General features: G+C 43.9%; 1 protein-coding gene across 9 annotated transcripts in view; it reads left to right on the forward strand.

Annotated features, from left to right (window-relative positions):
- Positions 1 to 27,011, forward strand: part of AMBRA1 (autophagy and beclin 1 regulator 1) — a 175,907-nt gene that overhangs the window by 133,373 nt on the left and 15,523 nt on the right. For all 9 annotated transcript variants that reach the window (XM_079928471.1, XM_079928478.1, XM_079928479.1 and 6 more), the window contains 3 exons: positions 10,473 to 10,661; positions 11,516 to 11,670; positions 25,036 to 25,175. In XM_079928471.1, coding sequence (XP_079784597.1) covers positions 10,473 to 10,661; positions 11,516 to 11,670; positions 25,036 to 25,175 — 484 coding nt within the window. The remainder of the gene's footprint in view (positions 1 to 10,472; positions 10,662 to 11,515; positions 11,671 to 25,035; positions 25,176 to 27,011) is intronic.

Raw genomic sequence — 27,011 nt, forward strand, 5'->3', positions numbered from 1 at the left:
TTTTTTTTTTGGCTGCATAGGGTCTTAGTTGCAGCATGAGGGCTCTTTTGTTGTGGCGGGAGTGCTTAGTTGCCCCGAGGCATGTAAGATCTTAGTTCCCCGACCAGGGATCAAACCTGAGTCCCCTGCATTGGAAGGTGGGTTCTTAATCACTGGACCACCAGGGAAGTCCCTCTGTCTTACTTTGTTTTTCTGGTTTTTAAAAAAATATTTATTTATTTACTTACTTGGTTGTGCCAGGTCTTAGTTATGGCAGGCAGGCTCCTTAGTTGAGGCATGAGAATTCTTAGTTGTGGCACGCATATGGGATCTAGTTCCCTGACCAGGGATTGAACCCAGGCCCCCTGCATTGGGAGTGCAGACTGTTTTTTTTTTTAAAATAAATACATTTATTTATTTATTTTTGGCTGCATTGGGTCTTCGTTGCTGTGCGAGGGCTTTCTCGAGTTGCGGTGAACAGGGGTTAATCTTCGTTGCGGTGCGTGGGCTTCTCATTGTGGTGGCTTCTCTTGTTGCCAGGCACGGGCTCTAGGTGCGCAGGCTCAGTAGTTGTGGTTCGCAGGCTCTAGAGCACAGGCTCAGTAATTGTGGCACACGGGCTTAGCTGCTCCGTGGCATGTGGGATCTTCCTGGACCAGGGCTCGAACCCATGTCCCCTGCATTGGCAGGTGGATTCTTAACCACTGCGCCACCAGGGAGTCCCGGGAGCGCAGACTCTTAACCAGTTGTGCCACCAGGGAAGTCCCCCCTCTGTCTTAACTTTGGATTGCTAGCAAAACTAGTGCATCAGTCAGGACTTTGCACCAAGCATTGTGGTATGTTCCTGTGGGCTTGCTCTGTGTCAGTTTTGGTTCACGAATTTGCACCTAGGCTTGGTTGTTCGCATGTGAAGCCCATATTTTTCTATCTTGTCTATAGGGTATTGTAAGAGTTGGTCAGATACCTTAAAGTAATCAAGATAGCCCCTTCTATAGCATTTCCCAGTATGCCAATCTTGGTATCCTTATCAGACCATAAAAATGAGGTCAATTTTTTCATGTCCTGATCTTAGTGAAACCTCAGTAGCAATCATTTTTTTCTAAGTGCTTTTAAGCCGCATGTTCAATAATATATTGTTTACTAGAAATCAAATGCAATCTACCTTTTCCCTTATTAAATACTGTTTGCTTGTTTATAGATTTCTGGCCCAGGTGTTTGCCATAATTTTCCCTAGGTACTTTGTTTCGTTATTTTATTTGCTTCGTTTCTTTTATTATAATCTGAAATACATTTACCAAAGATTTTTAAAATATAAAAGGATATACAGTGAAAAGTTTCCCAACCCTGCTCCCAGCTACCCACCACTCCACCCCATAGGCAACCACAATGAGCAGTGTCTTGCATACCTCTTCAACGATATCGTATGTATATACAAGTACATGCAAATGTTTGTTTTTCCACCTCTACTTAACCTAAATGGTAGCATGTTATACATACTTTTCTTTCTGTACCTTGCTTTCTTTACTTTATGTCTTGGTGATCTTTCCGTATCAGTACATAAAGCATTTACTCAATTCTTTTTTAATGGCTGCCTAGTATCCCACTGTCCTTTATATATATATATACACACACACACACACACACACACACACATACATATTTATTTATTTATTTATGGCTGTGTTGGGTCTTTGTTGCTGCACGTGGGCTTTCTCTAGTTGTGGCAAGCGGGGACTACTCTTTGTTTTGGTGCGCGGGCTTCTCATTGCAGTGGCTTCTCTTGTTGCAGAGCACAGGCTCTAGGCATGCGGGCTTCAGTAGTTGTGGCACACAGGCTCAGTAGTTGTAACTCGCGGGCTCTAGAGCGGAGGCTCAGTAGTTGTGGCACACGGGCTTAGTTGCTCCGCGGCATGTGAGACCTTCCTGGACCAGGCAGGCAGATTCTTAACCACTTTGCCACCAAGAAAGTCCCCCCACTGTCCATTTTTTAACCAGTTATTTTTTAACCAGTGTTCTGCTGAGGAATTTTTTTTTTTTTTTTTTTTTTGTCTGCTCCGGGTCTTAGTTGTGGCATGCAGAATCTTTAGTTGCAGCATGCGGGATCTAGTTCCCTAACCAGGGATTGAACCCAGGCCACCTGCGTTGGGAGTGTAGAGTCTTGACCCCTGGAACACCAGGGGAGCCCCTCTGCTGAGGAACTTTTAAGTTGTTTCCAGTCTTTTGCTATACAAACCATGCCACAGTTTGTCATTTTGCACATGTGCAAGTATAACATAGGATAAATTCCTAGAAATGGAATTGTAGGGAGGAAGAATATGTAGATTCGTGATTTCGGTAGATACTGCTAAATCACCCTCTGTAGAGATGATACCAATTTATACACTCGCTTGTGGTTCATGAGGGTGCATGTGTCCCTAAACTCTTGCTTGTAGAATGTGCTATCATATTTTGGGGTATTTATAAATCTGATGGTAAAAAATACTATGTAGGTGGGACTTCCCTGGCGATCCAGTGGTTAGGGCTCTGCACTTCCACTGTTGGGGGCGAGGGTTCAATCCCTGGTCAGGAAACTAGGATCCTGCAAGCCGCGTGGTGTAGCCAAAAAATAGTATGTAGGTATTTTAAATTTGTATTTCTCATATTATAAACCAGGTTGTGTGGCTCTGCGTACATTTAGCCACATGTGTTGCCTTTTCTTGGCTTGTCTCTGTGCTTTACCTATTTTTTTTTATTGTGTTATTGATCTTTTCCTTACCAGTTCTACAGGAGCTCTTTATAAATCAGAAAATTAACTCATAATAGGAGTTTCCTGGTTGTCATTTGTCTTTTGACTCTGCTGAAGGTTATTTTTGTCATAGAACTTATTTTAAGTAGTCAGAATTATCCAACTTTCCTTTTATGGTTCCTAGATTTTGTGGCAGCATCAAGAAGATCAGTTAGTACTTTTATATTTTAGTTTTTTCCTTTAAATCTTTGATTCATCAGAAGTTTAACCTAGTGCTAAATAAGCAGAGTATGATCCAACTTTTCTCCCACGTGCTACTCATTTGTCGCAACCAGTTTATAAAATGATCTATTTGTCCCCATTGATTTGGGATGTCACTTTCATCCTGTTAATTTCCTGTTGAGTATTTGGATGTATTTATTCTGTCTCTTCTGTCCCAGGGATCTGTCTTGATTATTCATGTAACAGCACCATATTGGTTTAAGTTTGAGGCTCTGTTTTAGAATCTGGTAGGACTAGTCTCCTCTTGTTATTTTTTTAATCCAAAATTTCTTGCTTGCTTGAACATTTTGGTTTTCTGTATGGACTTTAAAACTACCTCGCTTCTTCCCTTCACCCCCCTGAAAAAATTCTGTTAGTGTAATTAATGCGATCGTATTGAACATATAAAGTAACTTAAGGAGACTCAATATTGTTATGGTATCTTCTTATGTAAGAACATGGTATGATTTTTCAGTTTCTCCAGGTCTCTCTTGTGGTCTTAGGAATGTTTTAAAGTTTTCTTCGTGTAATTTTATACATTTTTAAAGTTTATTGTTACAAGCTTTAAAAAAAATTTCTATTTTACTGAATTTGTTTACTAATTATAGTTGTTATTCAGTTAAATCTCATGGGTTTTCTAAGTATGTTATCTGTAAATAGTATTAATTTTACCTCCTCTGTTCCAAGTTGTACACCTGTGATTTCTTCCTCTTGTCTAAGTGCATTGGCTGCTACCATCAGAACAATGTTAAATAATAGCAGGCATCCTCATATCATTTCAGTAGAAAAACTTCTAGCTTTTTCCCAGTAAGCATATTGCTGACTTTTGGGTTGAACCAGAACTAGTTTATTGTTTTAAGGAAGTCATTATTCTTATTTTATTGTGAGTTTTTAATCAAGAATATACTCGGAATTCCCTGGCGGTTCAGTGGTTAGGACTCCCCCCCAACCGCCCCCGCAAAAAAAAAGAATAGATGTTAAATTTAGTCCTACCTTATCAGCATCTCTGAAGATGATCATGTTTTTTTCTCTCCTTTGACGTAATAATGAGATCATTATGGTTTTTTTTAAACAAGTATCTGGAGACTTAATTGACCTTAAATTAATTTTTAAATCCCAATAGTACCAATAAACATCCCTTGATTATTATTGTTTTTAATTTATCTATTTTTGGCTGCGTTGGGTCTTCCTTGCTGCGCGGGCTTTCTCTAGTTGTGATGAGCAGGGTCTACTCTTCGTTGTGGTGCGCGGGCTTCTCATCGTGGAGGCTTCTCTTGTTGCGGAGCACGGGCTCTAGGCATGCAGGCTCCAGTAGTTGTGGCTCGCGGGTTCTAGAGCGCAGGCTCAGTAGTAGCAGTGCATGGGCTTAGTTGCTCCATGACTTGTGGGATCTTCCCAGACCAGGGCTTAAACCCGTGTCCCCTGCATTGGCAGGCGGGTTCTTTTTTTTTTTTTTTTTTTTTTGGCAGATGGGTTCTTAACCACCACCACCACCAGGGAAGCCCCGAAATCATTATGTTGATAGATTCTGTAATATTGAACCCAACCTTACATCCCTTGAATAAACCCCACCTGGTTCATGGTATATGCTTTAACATTAAATTCTTTCCATGTAGCTTGCTAATAATTTACTTAAGAGTTTTTTCCTTGAAATTTGTGAGATGGATCTATCCTGTTCTTTTTCATAAAATCTATGAGTTTTGGTATCAGTGTTATGCTTGTGTTACAAATATAATTTGAAAGTTTTTCTTTTTGTCTGGAACAGCTTAAATAGTATTGGAATTACTTGGTACTTTTTATACTTTAAAGGTCTGAGCCTGATGCTTTTTTCTTCCCTTTTTTTCACAAGCATAGGGAGAGGTAGTTCTTTGATAACGTTTTCTTTGTGAACTGTCCTGTGATGGTTAAGCAAATGAACTCTTCAGCTACAATGTCCAGGTTCAAGTTTTGCTCAGCCACCTTCTAGCAGTGTGACCTTGGTTACTTAATCTCTCTACACCTTAGTTTCCTTGTCTATAAAATGAGGGTTATAATAGTGCCAACCTCATAGGATTGTTAGGAGAATTAAATTAGTTAACATTGATACATGTCAGGCACTCTGAACGGCATCTGGCACTTTCTGTAGTAAATGGTCAGTAAATGTTAGCTCTTTTTATCATGTCTTTTTCTTGGAAATTATACCGTGATTCTTTGAGAGTATGGCTATAATTCTAAAGTCACCCCTGCCCCTGTTTTCAGTACTCTGAGAGGTGTATTTTCCATCTCTGTAAAGTGATGTTCATGTAAAAAAGATAGTTCTCTTTTAACCTGTTGCCTCTTCTGTAATTGGCTTCTGATCCTTCTGAAGCACGTTGTTTCTCCCCAGTTGGAGACAATTTTCTTTGATAGAAAAACCAAATATTCAGAAGAATACAGGCATTGGATATGCTGCTAGCAGAGCTGAGACGGTCTTTTTGGTTGTCCTTAACATTCTTTTTACAAGCCTCCACTTGTTCTGACTACAACTTCCTGTCATTCACCTTCTGTGTTCCTTCTTACTTCCTTTGATCATGGCTGTTGTAAAACCTGAGCTGATCAAAAAGCATCATGTGCAACCAGATTGACTCATTTAGTTTGGCTCACCTTTCTTCCTCATTTAAGTCCTGTGCGGTGTTAGAATTCTGCTTTTTAAAAGTGCCCTATTTTTCTCAGAGTTTTGGCCTTGGGAAATACTTGGCATTCTAGGAGTTTAGGGTGTATATGTCTGATGGTGGCCAGTGTTCCTTGCCATGGTATTACCCTCTAGAATGACAGTCATTTTCACCTGAGGCTCCTGTAATTAACTCTAACTGCTTTTCCTGGTTGGTCTGAATAAAGTCTAGTTACAGTTCTGAATCTGGTAGATTCAGCTGTCAGCAGAGTTCAGTTGGGAATCTGTAGGATTTGTTTCTGAACCTTGCATACTTCCCAGAGGAGGGAAGTGTTTGGCTTTGGCACAGCTCATGCCTGGGAGCCACTGGCCCTCAGTTTTACTCACGTGTTCAGCAGCCACTGTGTTGTTAAGAGGTCATCTGACTTATCTGAATTGAATTTAACTCTTTTCTAGAATTAGGCTAAAGAGTGTTACCACCTGTTTCTCTTAGTTGAGATACAGGATTAATGAATTACTATCTGTAAAGCGTTTAGAAATTTGTGAATAAGGCCTCATATAACATAGATAATTTTGAAACCACTCTCATGGGAAAAAAAACAGCTCATTAGATTCACTGTGGTTTTTAAGAGTGAACTCTTATGGGAGAATAGCATTAGTCACCAGGGTGCCCTGACGGAACGGACCTTAAGAAACCCAGGGGCTGAGCAGTGTGTGGGGCACACACACATCCAGAGAGGATGTAGTGATTGGTGCCGTTGGGAATGCTTATATAGTGTCATTGGAGCTCTGTGCAGGAGGTCCTATTCTGAACTCTGAGGGCTCAGAGATAGTGAAAAGGAAATTTTCCTGCTGATTTAAACCCCTTTGGGTTTTCCAAATCCATATCTAATGTATTTGTAAAAGTACTGCAACTGCTCATCGCTCCCGTGGCCTCATCTGGCCAGCCAGCAACAGGCTACAAACCGATCTTTGTACAAGGTGTTTGTTTATAATTTATGGAGCTGATAGAAAGGCAGAGCCCTCTGCTCCTCCAGGCATCAGTACTTCTTACCCCTCCCATTCCCTGCTAGGGCATTTTAACTTGGAAATCATTTATAATTAGGAGGAGATTACATTGCACAGTCTGGAACATGGCTTCCTGCTGTCTTCTGCATCGTTTTTGCTCCTCCTGGAGCTGCCCCCTGAAGCTCTTAAGCAGTTTTGATTTGAAAAATCCTTTCTTTCCTAGACTTTATTTCCATTCTCAGCTGCCCAGCTAACTGCTCCATCATCATTCCCCACAATTGTTTTGCCTTTAAGTGCAGGGCAGTTTCCTGGAGCTCCAGCTCAGGGGTCAAGGACTGTTTGGTGAGACAGCAGTTTTCAAGTGTGGTCCCAGACCAGCAACATCAGACGCCTGGGAACTTGCTAAAAATACAAATTCTCAGGCCTCACCCCAGCATTCTGTGTTTTAATAAGCCCTCCAGGTGATTATGATGCATGCTGAAACTTGAGAACCACTGTGGTAAGGCAAGGCAGGGAGCAGAACAAAGATTTCTAGTGGTGTGTGGGTTGCCACTGTCTTAAACTGTATTTAACTTCACCTTTTTCTCTACTTGCTTACATCATTATTGAGTCCAAAAAGGATGAGCTCTCCTTGTCATTAGTGCATTACTTTGCTATGGCCTGAGAAAAGAAGTAACAGAGACCCAGGAAATCTCTCCCTTTGTAAATTAACTCATCAAAATTTCAGCCTTACGAGAAGAAGCTGCATGAGCGAATTGAAGCAGTGACCACTCACCACTGTAACTGAACATTTCCATTTCCATTCCATGTTCCATCTGAACATTTCCATTTCCATTGCTTGTTGTATATTAATTTCCATGAAATTAATATACAACAAGCAATAAATGTAAATTGCTAATTGGAGCTTTGAAATATTAATGAAACTGTAAACACACCACCCACTACTCAGTGAAGCTACCAGATCACTCTGTGCCTACTACATCCCCTTCATTATGGTAGAAGTAAAACCCTAGATCCCTAGCTGTACAAGTTCTGAAAGGGAAACATGCTGCTGGAGAAGCTCCATTTTAATTTTTAGCATTCTCTTTTCACTTGTTATTTGCATATCTCTCTCTGAGCTCACTGCAGGAACTGGGAGCAGTTGTGAAATTGGGTGGAGTTGAGGGGAGGGGACAAAATTTGGGAGATGGCCATTGACTTGGAATCATCATACTACAGTACAAACACAAACACCATGGCTTGAATTTGAGGCTGACAAAATGCTTTTTGTCTATATGCCCAGTTTTTCGTGGGCTTAGAGCCGAGCCTCCCAAAAGAAGGAAAACCTTACTTGTACTTTCCCCCTCACCCGCAGACCCCTCTTAGTAATTAATCTGGCAGTATCTAGTTCAGTGCTTTTTTAATGTTGGTGGTGAGTTTTGAGGGTCATTGTAGGCTTCTATATGTTTGACTGAATTGCAGGTTAACACATACAAGCTAGATATCTGTAACAGCAAGATAGAAAAGCCGACTTTCATAAAATACTCACCATGCATTTTTGGGACATTAAATGTAGATAAAATGGAAACCATACAAAGCTGTCTTAAAGCCCACAGAGTCCCATTTCCTTTTCTGTTTATTTTCATGTCCTACTTAATACTTGTCATTGCTTTCTTTCTCTTTCTGCCTTTGATGGTTGCAGTCTAAATTGTCAGTTTGTTTTTACCTTTCTGAGGATTGTGCCAACATAAAGGTTAGAAAACCAAGATGGACTCACTTTTTTTTTTTTTAATTTATTTTATTTTTGGCTGTGTTGGGTCTTTGTTGCTGCACGCGGGCTTTCTCTAGTTGCAGCGAGCCGGGGCTACTCTTCGTTGCGGTAGGCAGGCTTCTCATTGCATTAGCTTCTCTTGTTGCAGAGCATGGGCTCTAGGCACGCGGGCTTCAGTAGTTATGGCACGCGCAGGCTCAGTAGTCATGGCTCGCGGGCTCTAGAGTGCAGGCTCAGTAGTTGTGGCGCAGGGGCTTAGTTGCTCCGCGGCATGTGGGATCTTCCTAGACCAGGGCTCGAACCCGTGTCCCCTGCATTGGCAGGCAGATTCTTAACCACTGCGCCACTAGGGAAGTCCCTGGACTCACTCTTGAAGCTCCCGCAGTTGCTTTGGTTCTGTATCCCCAACTGTAATCATGTGTCAGTCCTGGGACGGGGGAGGAGATTATCTTTTTGGCAACAGGCTTGGGACCCTGAGTAAGGAGCAGACAGTCTCAATGCTAACTAGATAAATCTAGCCATACAGGCTCGAGCAGATGGTGGGTTGGAAGTTGAGCAGTACAGAGCCCTAATGGTGATAGCAATGAGTATTTGGATGTCATTATCTTATTAGTTAGCAAACAGAACCATCCTTGTGGTCCCTCCTCAGCTTTATGTGTAATGGTGCTGTAGGTGTCAGCCCCCAGGAGTTGGCACAATAGCCTAATCGATGTGTTCTGATGTCTTTTTTGATCTCCTCTGTCATCTCTATGGCTTCATTAACAACACACACAGGGAAAGGGGGATGGATATAGAGTTTTAGAAATCACTCTGAATCCCTGATCCCATAAGTCTCAAGTTCCCCCTGGAAAGCAGCTCTTTGTTTTGTTTTCCTTAAGGTAATTTCCTGGGGAAACTTGCCCTTGACCTTCCTGGTCAGGCCATTTGACTTCCTGGAGTAGATCACCTGGAATCTGGTGAGGGCAGTTGAGCTTGCCTTTTTGTTTGTTTTAACCATAATGCCTCTGACAGTGGACATCTGAAGTGATCTCCTTCAAATAAGAGAAAGTGAATTAGTCTCTTTGCATGTAAGTAGATCTAAATGAGACAGAGCCCAGAGGAGCTTGATCCCTTTGGATGTGTTGTGCTGTTCTGCTCATGCCCATGGTGTGGGCCATCTGATTCCAGGCTCACATCAAGGGTAGGCTACTTCCTCCCGGCAGGGATTTGCACAATGGGCCTCAGAGAGGGATTCAAATGAAAACCGGAACAAATCATGCGGGCGCAGCCCCAGAGCTAGCTAACATCTCATTAGTCCTGTCATGTGGCACGATTCTCCCCACCGACAGGCATTCCTCCACCCCACCTCCAACCCCACCCGTTCCGTCGCTGGTGCTGAGCGTGCCTGCTGCCTGGCTGACTGTGCTTAATTCTCAGTAACTGCTATGTGCAGACTGGGGCTGCCCATGGTCATTGGCTTATGGTATGGGTGAGGGATAGAGCGTAGTGAGAAATGAAAATAGTTCCAGCCATCCAGCCAGGGCTAGGCTTTGTTTCTCTTCATCCTCTCTTGTGGAATTAGGGATTAGCATTAGCAAGGAGCCGTCCAGAAGACTGAAGTCCCTAAATGCTCCAGTTTTCTTAAATGAGAAAATAAGACGAAAACTGGTGAAATGATTTCCTTCTCCAAGGTCACATAGAGTTGGGGAGTAGGATTCTCACCCCCAAGGAAGTTTTACCTGGATCACCTATTTCTTGGAATCAGTGGGTTTACATTTTCATTCATCTCAGTTTTGGACAATAACAGCTGTTGAGTGGCTCTCCAGGAACAATTTTTAATAACTTTTTCCCTAGCTCAACTCTCAAATGATGTTTCCTAAGTGTGAGCTAAGACTCAGCATGTGGTTATGGTTGTGTTGACTCTCTGTAGTTTCCTATTAAAGTGGTAGAAGAGACATATCTTTTGTGTGTCTTGTGTTGCTTGTTCCATGACATTTTAGTTTGATAAGGCAGCCTTTAGTATTTCTAGAGAGGGTTCAGGTTCAGGCCCTTAGAGAGGCCCCCAGATTTCTTGACCCAGAATTTTTTATACCATCAACTCCAAACTTTCTTACCCTCTTTTCTTTCTTTGTCTGATGCAGCCTCCATGAATGTGCTGGTGCAGAACTGCAAGATCTACAATGATGCCAGCTGTGACATTTCTGCAGATGGCCAGCTTCTGGCGGCTTTCATCCCTAGCAGCCAAAGGGGCTTTCCTGATGAAGGCATCCTGGCAGTGTACTCTCTGGCCCCCCATAACCTGGGCGAAATGCTCTACACCAAGCGATTTGGTAAGGGATAGGAAGCCCAACCTAGTGACAAAGGGATGCTGGTACCTTGGCCTGGGCATTCCTAGGTGAGGTATAGCTTAGGTGGGAGTAATGGTCACATACTGCCCCTGCTTCACTGGGGCACGTGTCAGAGGAAGATTGCTTTGTGCTGGCTGGTAGCATTGCAGAAGAATCTCAGAATAAGAGTCCTCCCTACCACAGTGGCATCACCAGCATACTCCTGTTGTTATGGGCAGGAATAAGGGAGAGCTTTGTTCTTGGCCATGGCTTGGGGAAGTGGGCACACACACACTGCAAGGCCGTTTGGCATTGTGTATTAAAAGCCCCCAAAATGTATGTTCTCTTTGATCCAGTAATTTCACTTCTAAGGAAATAATCAGAAAACTATGCAAGATTTATTCAGAAGGATGTTCACAGCAGTGTTATTTATCATAGAGAAAAATGTCAAATTGTGAAGAGTTGCTTAAAGAAATAATGGTGCATTAATAAGGCAGAATACCATTTGGCCTTTAAAATGCTCTTACAGAAGACTATTTAATGGTGAAAAATGTTCGCAATGGATGAAGTGAAAAAAGTAGATTTCAAAATAGTATTTACAGTATAATAATTTTTTTAATGTGATTCTATGATAATACTGATTAGCATTTATTAAGTACTTTTTATGTGTCAAACACTGTACTCAATACTTTACATGCCTTCTCATTGTACTCTTCACTACAATCCTATGAGATTAACCCCAGGATGACCAAACAAAGATGAAGATTACAGAGAAAGAGAAAAGACTAAGAGGGAAAATTATTCCCTTGTAATAACAAGAACTCTGGGAGATGTCTCTCTGTTTTTCTGGCCCTCAGGTCCCAATGCCATTTCAGTGAGCCTGTCCCCGATGGGTCGATATGTAATGGTGGGCTTGGCCTCACGAAGGATCCTGCTGCACCCCTCCACGGAGCACATGGTGGCCCAGGTCTTCAGGCTGCAACAGGCCCATGGTGGCGAGACCTCCATGAGGGTGAGTGCATTGCTCGTGGCTTCACTGTATGGCGGCTCTCCTAGGCCTGGCTGGCAGGGTAATGCAGGACAAGGTTGTGGTCTCCCAGCCAGGACCAGAGATGGCATGCCCATAAGGAGCAGGAAGGACTCCAGTCCAGCCTAGTAATGACCAGCAGGCCGCACTTTTGGAAGCTCTGGACTGTTAAAAGGCAGGGGCTTTCTCATACCCTAAATCATGAGCTGGGTCCCCAGAGGCCTGAAAGGATCTTTGCATAAAGACCAAACTGAATACTTCCTTACCTCAACATGAAACCTTTAGTCTGGAGATACACAGAGAACCCAATGAAATATTTATGCTTCTTTTTAAAATAAATTTTTCAGGACGCAAGCTATAAAAAGAGATAGATAGTATACTATGAAATGTTCTTTTCCTGAGGTTGTAATCACGATGGAGGATAAGGACTTTGGGCAGCTGCTATGCTCTTAACTGTCCCATCCATTTCAGTAGCAGAGAAATGTTCTATTTAGGACCCTTTCTTGTCTGAAGCCGTCCTTGCTTGTATTGCCATAAAAGCCTTCTGAGCATCCTGGGGTTAGTGGCCTCCTGGACTCAACCTGTCTAGTTTCTGACTGAGATTATTCGCACATCCCATGGTTGCTCATTTGGCCAGGGTTTTGTCAAGGGGAGTTGAGCATTTGAACACTTGTCTAATTAGATGGTGTTTAAGCTCGGTCTCAATCTAAGAACCTGTGAATTCCCTTAGCACTTATGCTGTGCCATTTATAGTTTTATGTACTTGTTTATGTGTTGTTTTGTGTTTTCTTTAGCAGTGTGGTGTGTATGTTTAATCCACCCAATTAGGTTCAGTGTAAGCTTCTTACGGGCATATCCCCCGGGGTCCCTCATTTAGTGCCACACATGTAGATGCTTGTTGAATTCAGCCTGGAATATGAAGCATTTGTTTTAAAGAAAAAACCCTAAAGATAGGACCCATTATATACAAAGCAATAGAAAGTGGGTGGCCAGGTGTGGTGTCTCCAGCCTCTTGTCCCTCCTGTCTCCTACAAGGACCTTCTATCCAACTCTACTGAGCCACTTTCCAAGCCCCCTGAATTAGTAAGGCTCTCTCTTGCCAGGGTACCTTTACCTGGAGTGCCCTTTTCTCCCTGAAACCCAACTGCCTGCAAGCTCTTCCCCTTCTATGGAACCTTCCTAAACAGAATTGATCACTCCCTCCTGTGCCACCCCTGTACCTAGCACACTCTCTGTGTTAACACTCATCACACCAAACTGCAGTTATTTATTTCCACATCATTCTCCTCTCTTGGCCCATGAGCTCCTTGAGAGTAGGATCGTGTCTGTTTCATCTTTATGAACTCCAAATACCTAATAAGAAACCTCTCATTTAGGAGAAGCTGAATAAATGAAAGAGAATCTCAAGAAAAGCATCCTTATTGTTTCTAGGTGGTAACTAGCAGAACCATTGATGGGTGACATCGTGTCCTGCCATGCCTCTGAAAGGGTAGAAACAAGGCATTCTCTGCTCTTGACATCACAATGACAGGAAAGTTCTGATTCTTGAATCCATGTGACTAGAAATATTTGACATTGAGTGATTGGGAGAGGACTTTGCGGGAAGTTCATCAATCCTATTTTCTTACCTAGATAAATGAGGATGGAAGGTGAATTTTAGTTTAAATATTCTTATCTTAAGCAGATTTGGATGGTAAAAGTACCTGGTGTCTGCTTTTTACCACCTAGAGTCTTGATCCTTGCTGTTCTTCTAACCCTTCCTACCTAATTGTGGAATAATTGTTTCTAATCATTAAGAGAGGATCTGATTTCAGCAACACTAATGGACATCTCCAGCCTCTTCTGGAAGCGAGGGCTCCTGCCCAACTTTTGGGCACAGCCTGCCAGTCCTCCATCCTAGCAAGGTTCCTCTTTTCTATAAGTAGCCAGAAACATCTGGCTAAAGGCAAACAGCTCCAGGGCGGGAGCCAAGATGCTGTCACATATGGGGCCGGCAGCTCAGGGAATGCAGTTGGAGAAGTCTGCTGTGTAGGGGCTCAAGGCACCTAGCCAAGCTGCTGCATGCCTCAGGACAAGAGCTACTTCTCAGCATTCCCAGCAGGGCTTTTTTGATTCTCATTAGACCCCATCTGCCACTTAGGAGAGGGAGCTGAAGTAACTAGAAAGCTCTCATTTGGGAAGCATTTTTCTCACACAAGAGGCAGGATCCGGGCTTCTCAACAAGGTTTTGCTCACCCTGTGTCCACCCAGTCTGACTTTAAACCCCCATGCTACAGAAAGGTTTCTGGTTTTCCAGGTCTTGGTTGCCCCTTACGTCCAAAGGCACCAAAGCACTCAGCACATGTCCCTGAATTCAGTCACTGGTGGAAGGGAAGACACCAGCTTTTTTGGATAGCTGTGCTGTACCACCGTTTAAGGCAAGAAGTGCATTTTTGTCTGAGAACAGGGAGCGAGGGTTTAATGGGACAGTAGAGCATCTCCCTCTTTGCACAGGTAAGTATAGGTGGCTGTCTCCATCTGTAATGTCAAGCTCTGTCCTTGAAGGAATTTGTGGGTACTGGGCCTGTCCTAGAGCTTTTCTACCCAGAATCCCCCTTCTCTGTGATGTTACCTCTTGGAATTCACTGTGGTAACGTTCAGAGAGGTGAAATTGTTGGGCCAGCAGACATTCCCAGGAGAGCATCCTCCAGAGCATCGACTTATTTTAATTCCCACTAAGTGACCATCTCTCCCCAAGAGATGATCTCTTACACAATCCCATGTGAAAACTCCTGTAAAAATGAATTGCTAATTGCTCTTCGCCTTGGCATGCTTATTCTAAGCAGTTCTTCAGACCTTTGGATCAGTGCTTCTCAAACTGTGCTCCTTGGACAACCTGCATTAGAATGCATGGGGTCCTTGTTAAAATACAGACTCCACTTCAGACCAAAATCAGAATAAGAATTGGGCAGGAAGGGGACCGGGTATTTGTATTTGTAAAACAAGCTTTCCAGGGCTTCCCTGGTGGCGCAGTGGTTGAGAGTCTGCCTGCCGATGCAGGGGACACGGGTTCGTGCCCCAGTCTGGGAAGATCCCACATGCTGCGGAGTGGCTGGGCCCGTGAGCCTGCGCGTCCGGAGCCTGTGCTCCACAACGGGAGAGGCCACAGCAGTGAGAGGCCCACGTACCACACAAAAAAAAAAACAACAAGCTTTCCAGATGATTCTGATACGCACTTGAGTTTGAGAACTGCTGTTCTTAATGACTGCTTTCTTCATTTTCGGTTTCTGCCCTCAGCCTCTTCAGCAGAGGCAGAGATACAGTCTCAGGTTTACTTCTTATCGTGGTTTTATGTGTGATGCTTTGATCCTTTGCTAATTTTGTTGCAGGCACAGTGGTGTTTGTGTTCTATCTCCTATAAAACTCTTAGCTTTTTGGCTGTCCGTGCTTCACCTCCCATTTTTCTCAGCTGTTGTTGCTTTACAGGGTTCTCCCTTGAATATCTCAATGTGCTGAATTATTTTCTTCCCCACGTTGAGTTTAATTATTATCCTTGTTTCTAGGATCTAGGGTCCTCAGATATTTCCCTTCTCTGCTTACTAAGGCTAGGCTTAGTCTTCCCAATTTTAGTATCATTGGCAAATCAGGAAAAATAAGACTAGGCACATATTTTATCTCCCCCTTCCGTCTGTCGATTCGAGGCTCTTCCAGGCTGAATATGCTACTATCTCTGCCTCAGGGTCTTATGTGCCATCTGACTCCCTCACACTTGAGCCAGTAGGACTTTTTGTTAATTTCTGTTTGGTCTTTAAGTTAGACATTTAAAGATTGCTGAGCTGAAGTTTTGCTGAATTCTCAAAACACTAAACTGCCTGAGTTTTCTCTCTGCTTTCATTTTCTAATTGGAACAAGGCACAATATTGTAGCAGAAAACTGCAATTAATTTTCTAAAATTATGGTAACTTACACAATGTAATAACTTTGGTTGTAACCAAGTGAAAGCATAATAACATAAATATAAAATTACTAATGAAACCAGAAATAGTCATATAGCAAACTATGCCTCCAGTTTGTAATAAGTGCTGTTTCACCTAGGAATGGGGGCAAACGTCAGCGGTCGAGGTGTGGGTGTAGGTGGGGAGGCAGTGCTGGGGCAGTTTGGGCAGAAGTGATGGACAAGGGACTTGGGTGGGAGAAGAAGCCCTAGGACAGAAAGCAGTTTAGCTCTCCTTTCTTCATGAGACAGCATTGTGCTCTTTAAGGCCAAGCCTCAAACATCAATACTTAAGGGTCAATTTTATTGAAAGCTTTTTCTCTGTGGCTATGCGGTGAAACTGTATTCAAGGGTTGAGCAACTATTACCCAGACAGATTGTTAGTTTGGAGGGGGTGTTGGAAAGAAAGCCTGCCCCTCCCTCCCTCCACCCCTCTCTCTCCCCCCTCTTCTCCCCCCTCTTCCTTTTTTCTCTCCCGCCTCCCCCAACCCCTTCTTGACCCTGAGAGTTCTGCTCTTCAGTAGTGGATAGTCCCCTTGTATACCTTCTCCCTCTAGAGCTCCAGCTCTAAAGATACGCATCCCCTTCATTCTCAGTAGGTCCTAGGCAGCTGGAAAAGGAAGCAGATTTTTTTTAGACCTACAACCTACTTATATCTAACTGGCCAGTAGTTCTCAATGTGTATTCCCCGGGACTAAGTCAGCATCATCAGGGAACTTAATAGAAATGCAGCTTCTCAGCCCTGTCCCAGAGCTGCTGAATCAGAAGCTCTGAGGGTAGGGCCCAGCCATCCTTGTTTTACCAAGCCCTCCAGTTGAGTCTGCATGCTGAGTCAAGATTGAGAACCAATCATCAACTGCATGGGGATCCCAATTAGACCTCACCTGTCAGTATAGCTTTGTCGTTTTCTTTTTTGCTCTCACCTTGTCTCTGGAATCTCATCTGGTTTATTTCTATGGCTCCTTTAACCAGATCTTTCATATACTTTCAGGAAGTTGAGAAATTGATGAGTACCTCCTGCCCTTAGCATTTCTGGATATGCTAGCATCCTAGTGATGGTACTTTAAAGACTAATGCTGTGGAGACTTTTTCCCAATTCTAATTAAAATTCTTGCCTGCCCACAGTTGACTTTGTTGAGGCTCTTAACCGTGATCCCATTCCTGTTTGCCTTCGTGCTATAGAATACAGAGATTCTTAGGCTTAAAAAGTGAGAAGAAATATCTTTCTCTCCAGGACCTTTCCCATCTGAAGGTGTAGTTCTTGAGTTCCTTTTTCCAACATTCAACTCACTGTTATCCTTGGATGGAAGATGTCGCTGTGGTACCCATTAATGGATATCTTAGTGTCACCCTAGTTATAAAGAAACATTAGTTGGCTTTCTTTATTTCATACCATTTCATAGCCATCTTCACAGAACAGCCTAGTGATGACTGATTATTATTATTATAAGTTCATTAAAATGAACCACAGAAAAGGCTTGGTGTCCAGAGTACTCAAATTAGTCATAACTAAATTGTAGCTTAGACCCTGGGTCGGGATGGGTAGCCAGCTCTGCCAGCACTGACCAGCATTATGTAACTAACATGCATAGGCTCTTTTGGCTTGTCCTATCTCCATTCTTCAACATATAATCTTTACTGTGGCTTACTCCTTGCCCTGAATTTAGCCTGTGGTCAAATCCAGTCATCAGTACTTCCTAGATTCTAAAAGTTTGGTTTTCAAGAGTGACCTAGAGGGCTTCCCTGGTGGCGCAGTGGTTAAGAATCCATCTGCCAATGCAGGGGACACGGGTTCGAGCCCTGATGCGGGAAGATCCCACATCCTGCAGAGCAGCTAAGCCCGTGTGCCACAACTACTGAGGCTGTGCTCTAGAGCCCGTGAGCCACAACTACTGAGCCCACGTGCTACAACTTCTGAGCCTGCACTCTAGAGCCCGCGAGCCACAACTACTGAGCCTGCGTGCTACAGCTACTGAAGCCCGCGCGCCTAGAGCCCATGCTCCGCAGCAAGAAAAGCCACCGCAATGAGAAGGCCATGCACCGCAATGAGGAGTAGCCCCTGCTCACCGCAGCTAGAGAAAAGCCTGCGCACAACAACAAAGACCCAATGCAGCCAAAAAAAAAAAAAGTGACCTAGAACTCTAGTTCAATCCAGAGTATTCTCCAGCAATCTAAGGGAACTGAGCTGCTTCTTAATCTTGTCTGGGCTTGGGAGTGGCAAAAACCAAAAATAAAGATATTTTATTTTTGTATCCTTGAAGGGTACTATTTCTTCAAGGGGAGATTGGGATAAAAGAGAGACAGCTTTGTTGTCAGAAATGATTTACTCCTTCCTAAGATTTTGTCCTCATTAATTTTCTTAAAGCTGCTTGTCAGTTGATTAAAAGCTGCTCCCGCTGCAATTATCTTAAAGTTGAGTTCTGAGATGTGGTACAAAGCATCTATCCTCAAAAAGTTCCTTTCTTCAGCATGTTGTAGGAAAGGGGGAGGAGGTATGAGAGAAGTCAGGGGTGTCTCTGATGCAGTTTGTCAGAGAAGGGAGGGGGCAAAATAAAAAATTAAAAATAACGTTAGAGCTACAATCAAAGCCATTAATTTAGGCGAATTTTTCCATGACAGATTCATCTGACTTTGATGCTTTCTTTCCTCCATGGCTTTTTAGTAGAGCACAATCTATGCTGCATTTTATTATTTTCACTCAGCAAAATTTTATTGCACCCCTACCCTGGGCCAGGTACTTTGCTAGGTCTGGGAATACAATGAACAGAATGGATCTGGACCTTGCTCTCCTGATGCATACGTGCTGGACACCTGGCTTCTTAATGGGTCTTTTCACTGCTATATCCCCAGCCTTCACTGTGCTTGGCACACAGGAGGCGCTCAGCATTCATTCTGGGAATATGTCGCTTTGAAATCTTGTGTGCTGTGTATTCCCTGCACGTACATGAACACACACCCCTACTCACCAGCACCATCAGTGTGCCTAGCACGTGCCTCAGGAAATGGTAATTAAACATAAGTATTAGATATAATTCTTATGAAAATACAGAGTGTCTTGCTAATGACCACAGTTCTGCCCAGTATCAGTGAGTTTCTCAGGGTTCCAGTCACAGCACTGAGAAATGGTGAAGAGATTCCCAGTGGCTGTTTCAGAAGTGAAAGACAAAACATTTTGTTTTTTAAGAATTGGTGGGAGAGGCTTCCCTGGTGGCGCAGTGGTTGAGAATCCGCCTGCCAATGCAGGTGACACGGGTTCCATCCCTGGTCCGGGAAGATCCCACATGCCGCAGAGCAACTAAGCCCTTGTGCCACAACTGCTGAGCCTGTGCTCTAGAGCCCGTGAGCCACAACTGCTGAGCCCACGTGCCACAACTACTGAAGCCTGCGCACCTAGAGCCCATGCTCCACAATGAGAAGCCTGCGCACTGCAACGGAGAGTAGCCCTCGCTCGCTGCAACTAGAGAAAGCCCGCGCGCAGCAACGAAGACCCAACACAGCCAAAAATAAATAAATAAAATACATAAATTTATTTAAAAAAAAAGAATTGGTAGGAGAACCAAATTCTGCATTTGTAGAAGCTGAAGGTATTTTATTGTAACCCCCGTCCTGAGCTTTCTTCTTTCAAAAAAATATGGATCAAGTAAAGTGTGTGAATATATTGAAAGGCTCCCTTATCTGAGCTGAGTATCTAGAACAACTACTTATTTGGCCATTTCCTTTGAGATTTAGAAAACTGAGGAAGTTCAAGAACTTGTACTGTGCACAGAGGTGTGGGCACAGGAGGAAGCAATTATTTTAACTTCTGGGAGTTCCAGGAGCGTTGAGTGCCTTGGTATTCGATTCAGCACAGAAGTAGATCCCTCAGCTGAAGTAATCTCTGTGCTTCAATCCTAATAGCCAGAGATGGACTTTGGAAAGCATCAGGCCGATTGAAAAATAAAATTCTTGTTCTCTGACTGTCCTTGGGATCTCTTTGAGGGGAACAGGTGAATAAGACACAGTCTGTAGGTCTCAACAAATCACAGGAGATTGGCTGGAAATGACTACAAGGCATCAGGTTATCAGGAACAGAGGAGGGCAACAAGTTCCCAAGAGATAAGAAAAGGAGCTGTTTGCGCTTCTTTTCTGCTGGGGGAGCTTTGGTTTAAACAAGAGTGTTCTAGGCAGATTTGTTCCTGCTTCAACTGAACAAAGAGTCTGGAAAGTAAAGTGACTTGGTATTCCGATTTTTGTTTTTAAATAACCACTTTAAAATCAACATTCTATGAGTTCTAAACTCCAAAGTAGAATATAAAGAAGGCTTAGAGACAGTAAAAGAAATTAAAGGTTCTGAGAAACAATCACATTTTCCTAGGGATGAAGAAACTCCAGTAATTGATGAATCTAAGCAAATCAACCCAAAAGAAAAAAAGGATGACCGTAGTATCCTTCCCCCTGCCTGTTTTGGGATGTGTGCATTTCTCAGCCTGTGACAAGAAGTGTAGCCATCCATTTCCAATGAAAAGGTCAGCTGTCTCTTAGCATCTGCTTTCCACTGATTTTTTTTCCTCTTTCCAGAGAGTTAATTCTCCTCTAGTAACCCTCTCTAAAAGCTTAAAGCCTCCCTTGATTCTCATCACGACCCAGAAGGCATTTCTCCTCCTCACAAGTCCTTTCTTCCTCAAAGCCCGTTTGGCTTGCGACTTCTCTCATGGTCCTTCTGGCTGGCCTCAGTTTCCAGTTGTCCTCTTCCTTCAGCCAGCTTTCATTGTCTTGGTTAAAACAAGGGAGATCTGCCGACCACACTTGACCTCTTGCCACAGTGGCAAGGTTCCAGCTTTTAAGGATAATGAGATTCCCAAATGTAAACAAGAAAACCGCAAAGTTTTTTTTCTTTTAGCTTCTTATTTGGGCTGATCTGAGCAATGCAGTTTGCTACTTGGACTAATGGTGTGAGCTTTATTAACATGTGGTAGAAAAGAAAGCATCTTGTTGAGGGCAGCAATACATTTTTCCTCTAAATTTTAGAAGGATGGAGAGGAAGGTTTCCCACTGAGTTCCCCTGGCTACCTCTCGTTCTTTTCCTGTCTATCTTTGAACAAGAAACAAGACGCTTTTAGTTTTGACCTGGGAACTGTTTTCTTTTGTTCCTACTTCCTATTAGAGACTTTGAGGGATAGAGGCAAGTGGTACAAGAGATTGTCTTGGACCCCTGAAGTAGAGGAATTACCTTCTCCCACTCCTTAGAACTGTAAAGATCTTGGTGACCTGACTCATTCCCTATTGACATGCTGAGACTGCACTGACTCTAAAAAATTTGTTCCTTCTAGCTCATTGATCCCAATTCCCTTCACAGATGTTAGACAGAAATGAGAGCAGCCTGCCTGGGGAGGGGGGTTTCTGTCAGCATTTGTCATCTACCAGGGAATAGCTGCCCTGGAGACAGATTGAAACCAGGCCTCTGCAAACATGAATCAGCAGCCAGGTTTTGTATCCAACCCCACAAAGGGACCCCAGAACCTGATAATCCTCCTCCAGTATAATGGAGTTTGGTGGTGTAGCTTCATAAGGTGTCACTTTTGTCAGAGAGGGGGAGGCATTTTTGGCAGGTCCCCGGCTTTGTCCTTAACATCTGACAGGGAGCTTCTGGGCACCTGACTAGCGTTAAGGAAGGTTTTACTGGAGATATATTTGGAGTGCCTTAAAATAAAGACCAGAGCTTCCTTTACCGTCTCGGATCTTCGTTCTTGTCAGTGCTGATGAACTTTGGGTTTATGGAGCCAGCCCCCATTGAAATCTGGGAGGAGGCTCACAGATCACCCAGTCACTGGGTTGGAAAGACTGATGGCTGAAACCATAAATGGTTTGGGAGTAGCCAGAGCTATAGCCATCTGTCAGCATTGGGGAACTTGTTGCCCAGTATTGTCTTGTCTCTAGGGCTAATTGTGAGGAGTAGTTCCTGTCCGTGAGGTACTTTCAGAGCTGTTAAACTGCGGCCAGAGAAAGGAATGGAAACTACACCTCTGGGTGGTTTTCCAAATGGGCCAGATTCTCATTCCTCTAGGGTCCTTTCATTCCAGGCATGTGTGAAATAGGAACATTGGATCAGATGACTTCTCAGAACCTGTAAATCAGTGATCCTACCCATCCTGCATCCTCTGTGTCATCTCCTTCCTTCTCACCCCCACATTAGAGTGTGATAAGTAAGCAAGTGCTTATCAGGAGTTCTGGAGGCTACTGATCTTCACGTGGCATTTTCTGGCTTCCTGCCACAAAGCAGGATATAGCCTAATACCCAAACACTGGAGGAGATGGGCTCTTGGAAGCTGCCCTTTCAACACTGTTTAAGGACTTGGGCAGGGTGGGGAGCTGCCAGAGTCGGAGGACAAATCGATACCCCATGACTCCTATAGCCATGGAGGTTGTGAATATCTGTGCAGCAAGGTCTAGGGGGTCTCAGCCTTTAGTTACTTCTCTCCAGTTGCTCTGACCTTGTCTCACCTAAGCTGGGTCACCCATCATACTGGCTTCTTGATGGTTTTGTCCCCAGAGCAAATTCCTGTACTTAGAAGCAAATTGATAGTGTTTGCTTGTTAATCCCTCTGCAGCAACAGACTATAAAAGGTAAATTTGTGACATGTGAGAGGCTTTGTTTGCTTCTTTCCTGGTCTGGAACATTTCTAGAAAAGAGTCCTTATTCTTGTGAGACCACGGTCAAAACACTCAGCGCAACCTCAAAGCATTTGATTTACTAACTGCATTGTCTCCCTTCTTGCAAGACCACTTTCTCTGGCCCTCCTGGCCCATTGCCTGCAATAATGAATCATTATGATTTTAGGGGAGACTCTTGTGAATCCCATTAGAACTGCCACAGGCTCCCCTCATCCAACCCACTGAAATTAACACACATCCCTTCTGAACTCTGGGTGTATCCCCAACTTACATTATCTGACCTTTGGGAGAAGAAAAATTTAACAGATTAAGTGATCCCAGCCACAGTTGTCTGATCACAGCCACTTTGTCCTTTTGATTTGTATATCAAGTCATATTTAACCATATAGCCGATAGGTTGGACAGAAACCATGGATTATCTTCTGGAAAAGTGAAAACCTCTGTGAGAAAGGATGAAGGCCCCACACCCATCCCCTGACCTGAAGGAAAAGTGTTGATTAGGTACAAAGGGGAAAAGACTGGCATTGCCATCTCTGTGGACAGTCAGCCAGTAGTGAGGCCGATGGAGAGGAGTATCCATGAATTCATTCCAGGCTCCTGCCAGGTATGTACGTGTAAGGAAGGGATTATCCAAAAGTCAGGCAAGCATGTTCTGGATGACTAGTTTAGAAATTCATAAACTTCATTGGGCTCTTTTTCAGTAGTCTCCTCAGACCAAAGATTTAAGGAGCCCTGGTTAATTCTTAAATTTGGAGTTGAGTAAGATGGGGAGGACATAGGAGGTAGGAGGTTCTTAAGGCAGCAGCAGCCATGGGGCAGTCTGTCTTATGCCTCAAACCAGAGCCAGTTCCATATTTGCAACAGACCCATTCGACCTCAGGACCATAACAGGGCTGTTCCAGCAGTGTGCTATAAGCTGCCCAGGCACATTTCTCAGCACCACAAAGCTGGGGGATTTTTATAACAGGATTCTCTGTGTGTGTGTCATTACATCGAGCACACGTGCCGCTGTCTTCTCTAGTCCAGAGGCTGTCCTGGTAAAGGCCTTTCAGATAGCTACCCAAGGCACATGAACAAGTTCCCAAATGCAGGACTTCTTATCACTTGATTTCTGTAGATGGCGTGGACTCTTAGCTCAGTATTTACCTTTTTGGGGGAGCAGGGTCTCTCATCAGGATAATCAGAAAAATAATTATTATTATACTGACCTAAATTCATTTTTTAATATTACTTTCTAAATCACATTCTCATTTGTTCTCTCATTTTTTTCCCTTCCATCAACCCTTAGGTAAAGGGTTAAAGGTAAAGACAGATGAAGTTCATCCTTATTTTATAAAAACCTGAAGAGGCTAAAAGAGAAAACATTGTATTGACTAAAACTCCAGTTTATAGATTCTCAGCCTCACGTCCTTTTCATAGGGCCTGATGACGTGTTTTTCTTGCAGGTTCATGGTAATAATAACAAGAGTTACCATTTATGAGCTTGCACCACATCAGGCATTTATATACATCATTTCTTTTAATCTCCCCTATTATTTGAGTGTTGGTGCTGTCTCTTTTTTTTTTTTTTTTTTTCTTGGCGGTACGCGGGCCTCTCACTGTTGTGGCCTCTCCCGCTGCGGAGCACAGGCTCTGGACACGCAGGCTCAGCGGCCATGGCTCACGGGCCCAGCTGCTCCGTGGCATGTGGGATCTTCCCGGACCGGGGCACGAACCTATGTCCCCTGCATCGGCCGGCGGACTCCCAACCACTGCGCCACCAGGGAAGTCCGGTGCTGTCTCTTTTTAAACTGAGATCCAGAGAAGTTGTTACGCAGTGACGCCAGGACTCAAACCCAGATCTTTCTAACTCTTAAATTATGCCCTTCATTCTTCCACTGCCCTGCCCCTGTCTCTGACTAAAGTTGATTCTGGAACATTGTGTAGTTCAGTAGCCAGATATCACCTTCAGCCCAACCTGAGACAAGCTAAGCTGCCCCCTGAGAAAATAGTAGCTTTGGAAAGATGTAGACTAATGAAAGGAGACTCCCTTTGATAAATGGAACTGATCTGTTTAATGGTGATTTATATAAGCTAGAAAGAAATCATATACATGTGTGTTCAAGATTCCCATCTGCCCTGCTTCCTACATCTTATTGCACCTTTTAGGTTTCCTTAACAATAGCAGTTTTAACATTGCTTTTAATTAGATGAATTAAGAATGTTCTTTGATGTTATCACCCCCTCCCGCCCCCCTATCACCTTCAGTTCCCCATTGCAGTGAAGAGTGCTGTGATTTCCATGGTAACAGGACTACCAGTGGAGGTTGGCTCTCACTGGTTGGTCTGGTCAGAGGAAAGTTTGGGGCAGTCCTTCCTGGTGTGCTAGGCTCTGCATGGGGCTTTCCAGGGGGTTACCTTAAAAGTAATGAAGTGAGAAATGTTAAAGGCTGTGAGGAGAGCATAGTGAAGCTTCATGCAGAAGGGTCCAAGTATGCCCCTGGTATTTCCTGACAGTCCTTAGCCCTCACCTGAAGTAAGAGGGTCCCACCCTCCCCTGTGCTTCCCCAAGTTCTCAGATATATGTTAAGAGTCATCCCATTCCCAGTCCAACCATCTCGTTTCTTCCCTGTGGTTAACTTGCTTTAGGCTATAGGAGGGACTTTGTTCCCCTTGGATTTTGTTATTCTTGGTAACAGACTGTTTCTCCTCCCATTCTCTTTTCTTCCCTATTTTTTCCTCACCCAGAGAGTTTTCAACGTCCTTTATCCCATGCCTGCTGACCAGCGGAGACATGTCAGCATCAATTCTGCCCGGTGGCTGCCCGAGCCAGGGCTCGGCCTGGCCTATGGTACCAACAAAGGAGACCTGGTGATCTGCCGACCAGAGTGAGTGGCTCAAGGGGCTGGCGGGGTGGGGACTCAGGGGGTCATCCAGGCTGAGGACTGGAGTCATCAGCATTCACCTGTGGATCTGGCCAGTGAGGTGGGGTCTTTTTTTTTTTTGAATTTTATTTATTTTTTTATACAGCAGGTTCTTATTAGTTATCCATTTTATATGTATTAGTGTATATATGTCAGTCCCAATGTCCCAATTCATCACACCACCACCACCACCACCCCCGCTGAGGTGGGGTCTTCTAGATGGGAAATTCGAATTCTGCTAGAGCCTGACTCGTTCTCGGCGTCACTCCTCAAAGTGTCCTTTTCACCTAGGGGATGGTAAGGTTAGCTCTCCATTCCAAAAATCTTCAAAAGACTGGTATAGTTATTAGGTGTTTTTAAATCTAAGGCAGTATTTTTTTTCTTTGTTTTCCCTCGTTCTCTGGTTTCCTAGTGATAGTAAAGTTTCCCTGCAGGCAAAAGCATAGATATCAAAGATTCTTTTCTAAACCCTTTTTGAAAAATTCAACAGGTGGTCTCAGGTTTGTGTAAATGCCATAGACATTAACTTAAGAAACAAAATTGGAAATAGAATATTGTTAAAGCCCTAATTTGTCAAGCTACGGATCTCTGACAGCCTGGCTCTGTCTGTGTCCTGCCTGTTTTCCTTTCTGCTTGGGGTTCTGGCTCATAATAGTGAAGGCAGATTGAAAAGCTTAGTTTAGAATAAAAATGATAATTAACTGGTCTTGATTGAAGTAGGGGGTAGGAGGCGACAGGGAACCAAAGCATCTCTGTCTTAAGTCCTGATGACACCCGCTTCTCCCCTTCCTCTGGCTTTTTGGAGGAGAGAGGTCTGTTCAGGCATCCTTTCACTCAAGACCCTGGGAATCAGCCAGGTCTGTCATCAATTTCCAGACCCAGCCAGGTGGGGAGAGTGAAACTCTGTACTTCAATGCAGATCAGGCTGATTGCTGCGTGGGCTACTGCGGGGTTCCAGCCGACTAAATGCCACTTCTGCCTCCAGGCCATCCTAATGTTGTCCTTCACTTGGTGCAGAGTCTTCTCCAAGGGTAGCCTGCAGATCACAGAACACGCACGGTGTGGCTGGTCTGGTAGGGTCTCTGGCTGCTGGGAGTGTCCATGTTGCCTTTTGATAGGGCCCTTGGTGATTTTTCCTAAAGTGTGTATTTGGGTCAGTTCTTGTGGCCTGGTAGGTGACTGGTGATTGAGCCCTTGTCAGCTGAGCTAGGTCGGTGGCCCAGGAGAAAGAAAACCTGGTTCTGATGACAGCTCTTTTATTCCACCTAGAATTTTCGGAGCCCCTTCCAAAGAGAAGCTGCTGTCTCAGCCTGACCTAGTCAAGCTGCTCTTAGAGCTGGGAGACTGCTTGATTCTGCCAGCTACACTCTCTTCAGACTCAGTGTCCACAGAGCCCCTTTCACTAGCTCCTGGTGCCTCTCCAGAACACAGCCTGCCTCTTTCATGACTGTGCTACTGTTAACCCAGGTGCTTTATCTGTCCATTTCTGCCCTCCCCGCAGCCTGTCCGTAGTCTCAGGATCAGTCTTCCCTGAACGATTTCTTTTTCCCCAAAGCACATTATCTTACCTCTTCCTCTTTTCTTAGAAATTCATAAGAGGACTCTAATAGGCATCTTTCCCAAAACTGGAAAAGAATTCTGGATTATAATTTCACTCTTACCAACACTGTAGTTACAGGCCTTTCTTCCCCTGTTTCTCCAAGACAGCCTTCCTTAGCATTGTTGTCTTGTCCCTGGCTCCAGCTACTAACCTTTGTCCCAACCAGACTCCCAGCCCCTTCTCTTGCAAAAGCGATCTGC

The sequence above is a fragment of the Stenella coeruleoalba genome (assembly GCF_951394435.1).
Source record: "Stenella coeruleoalba genome assembly, chromosome: 8".
NCBI lineage: Eukaryota > Metazoa > Chordata > Mammalia > Artiodactyla > Delphinidae > Stenella > Stenella coeruleoalba.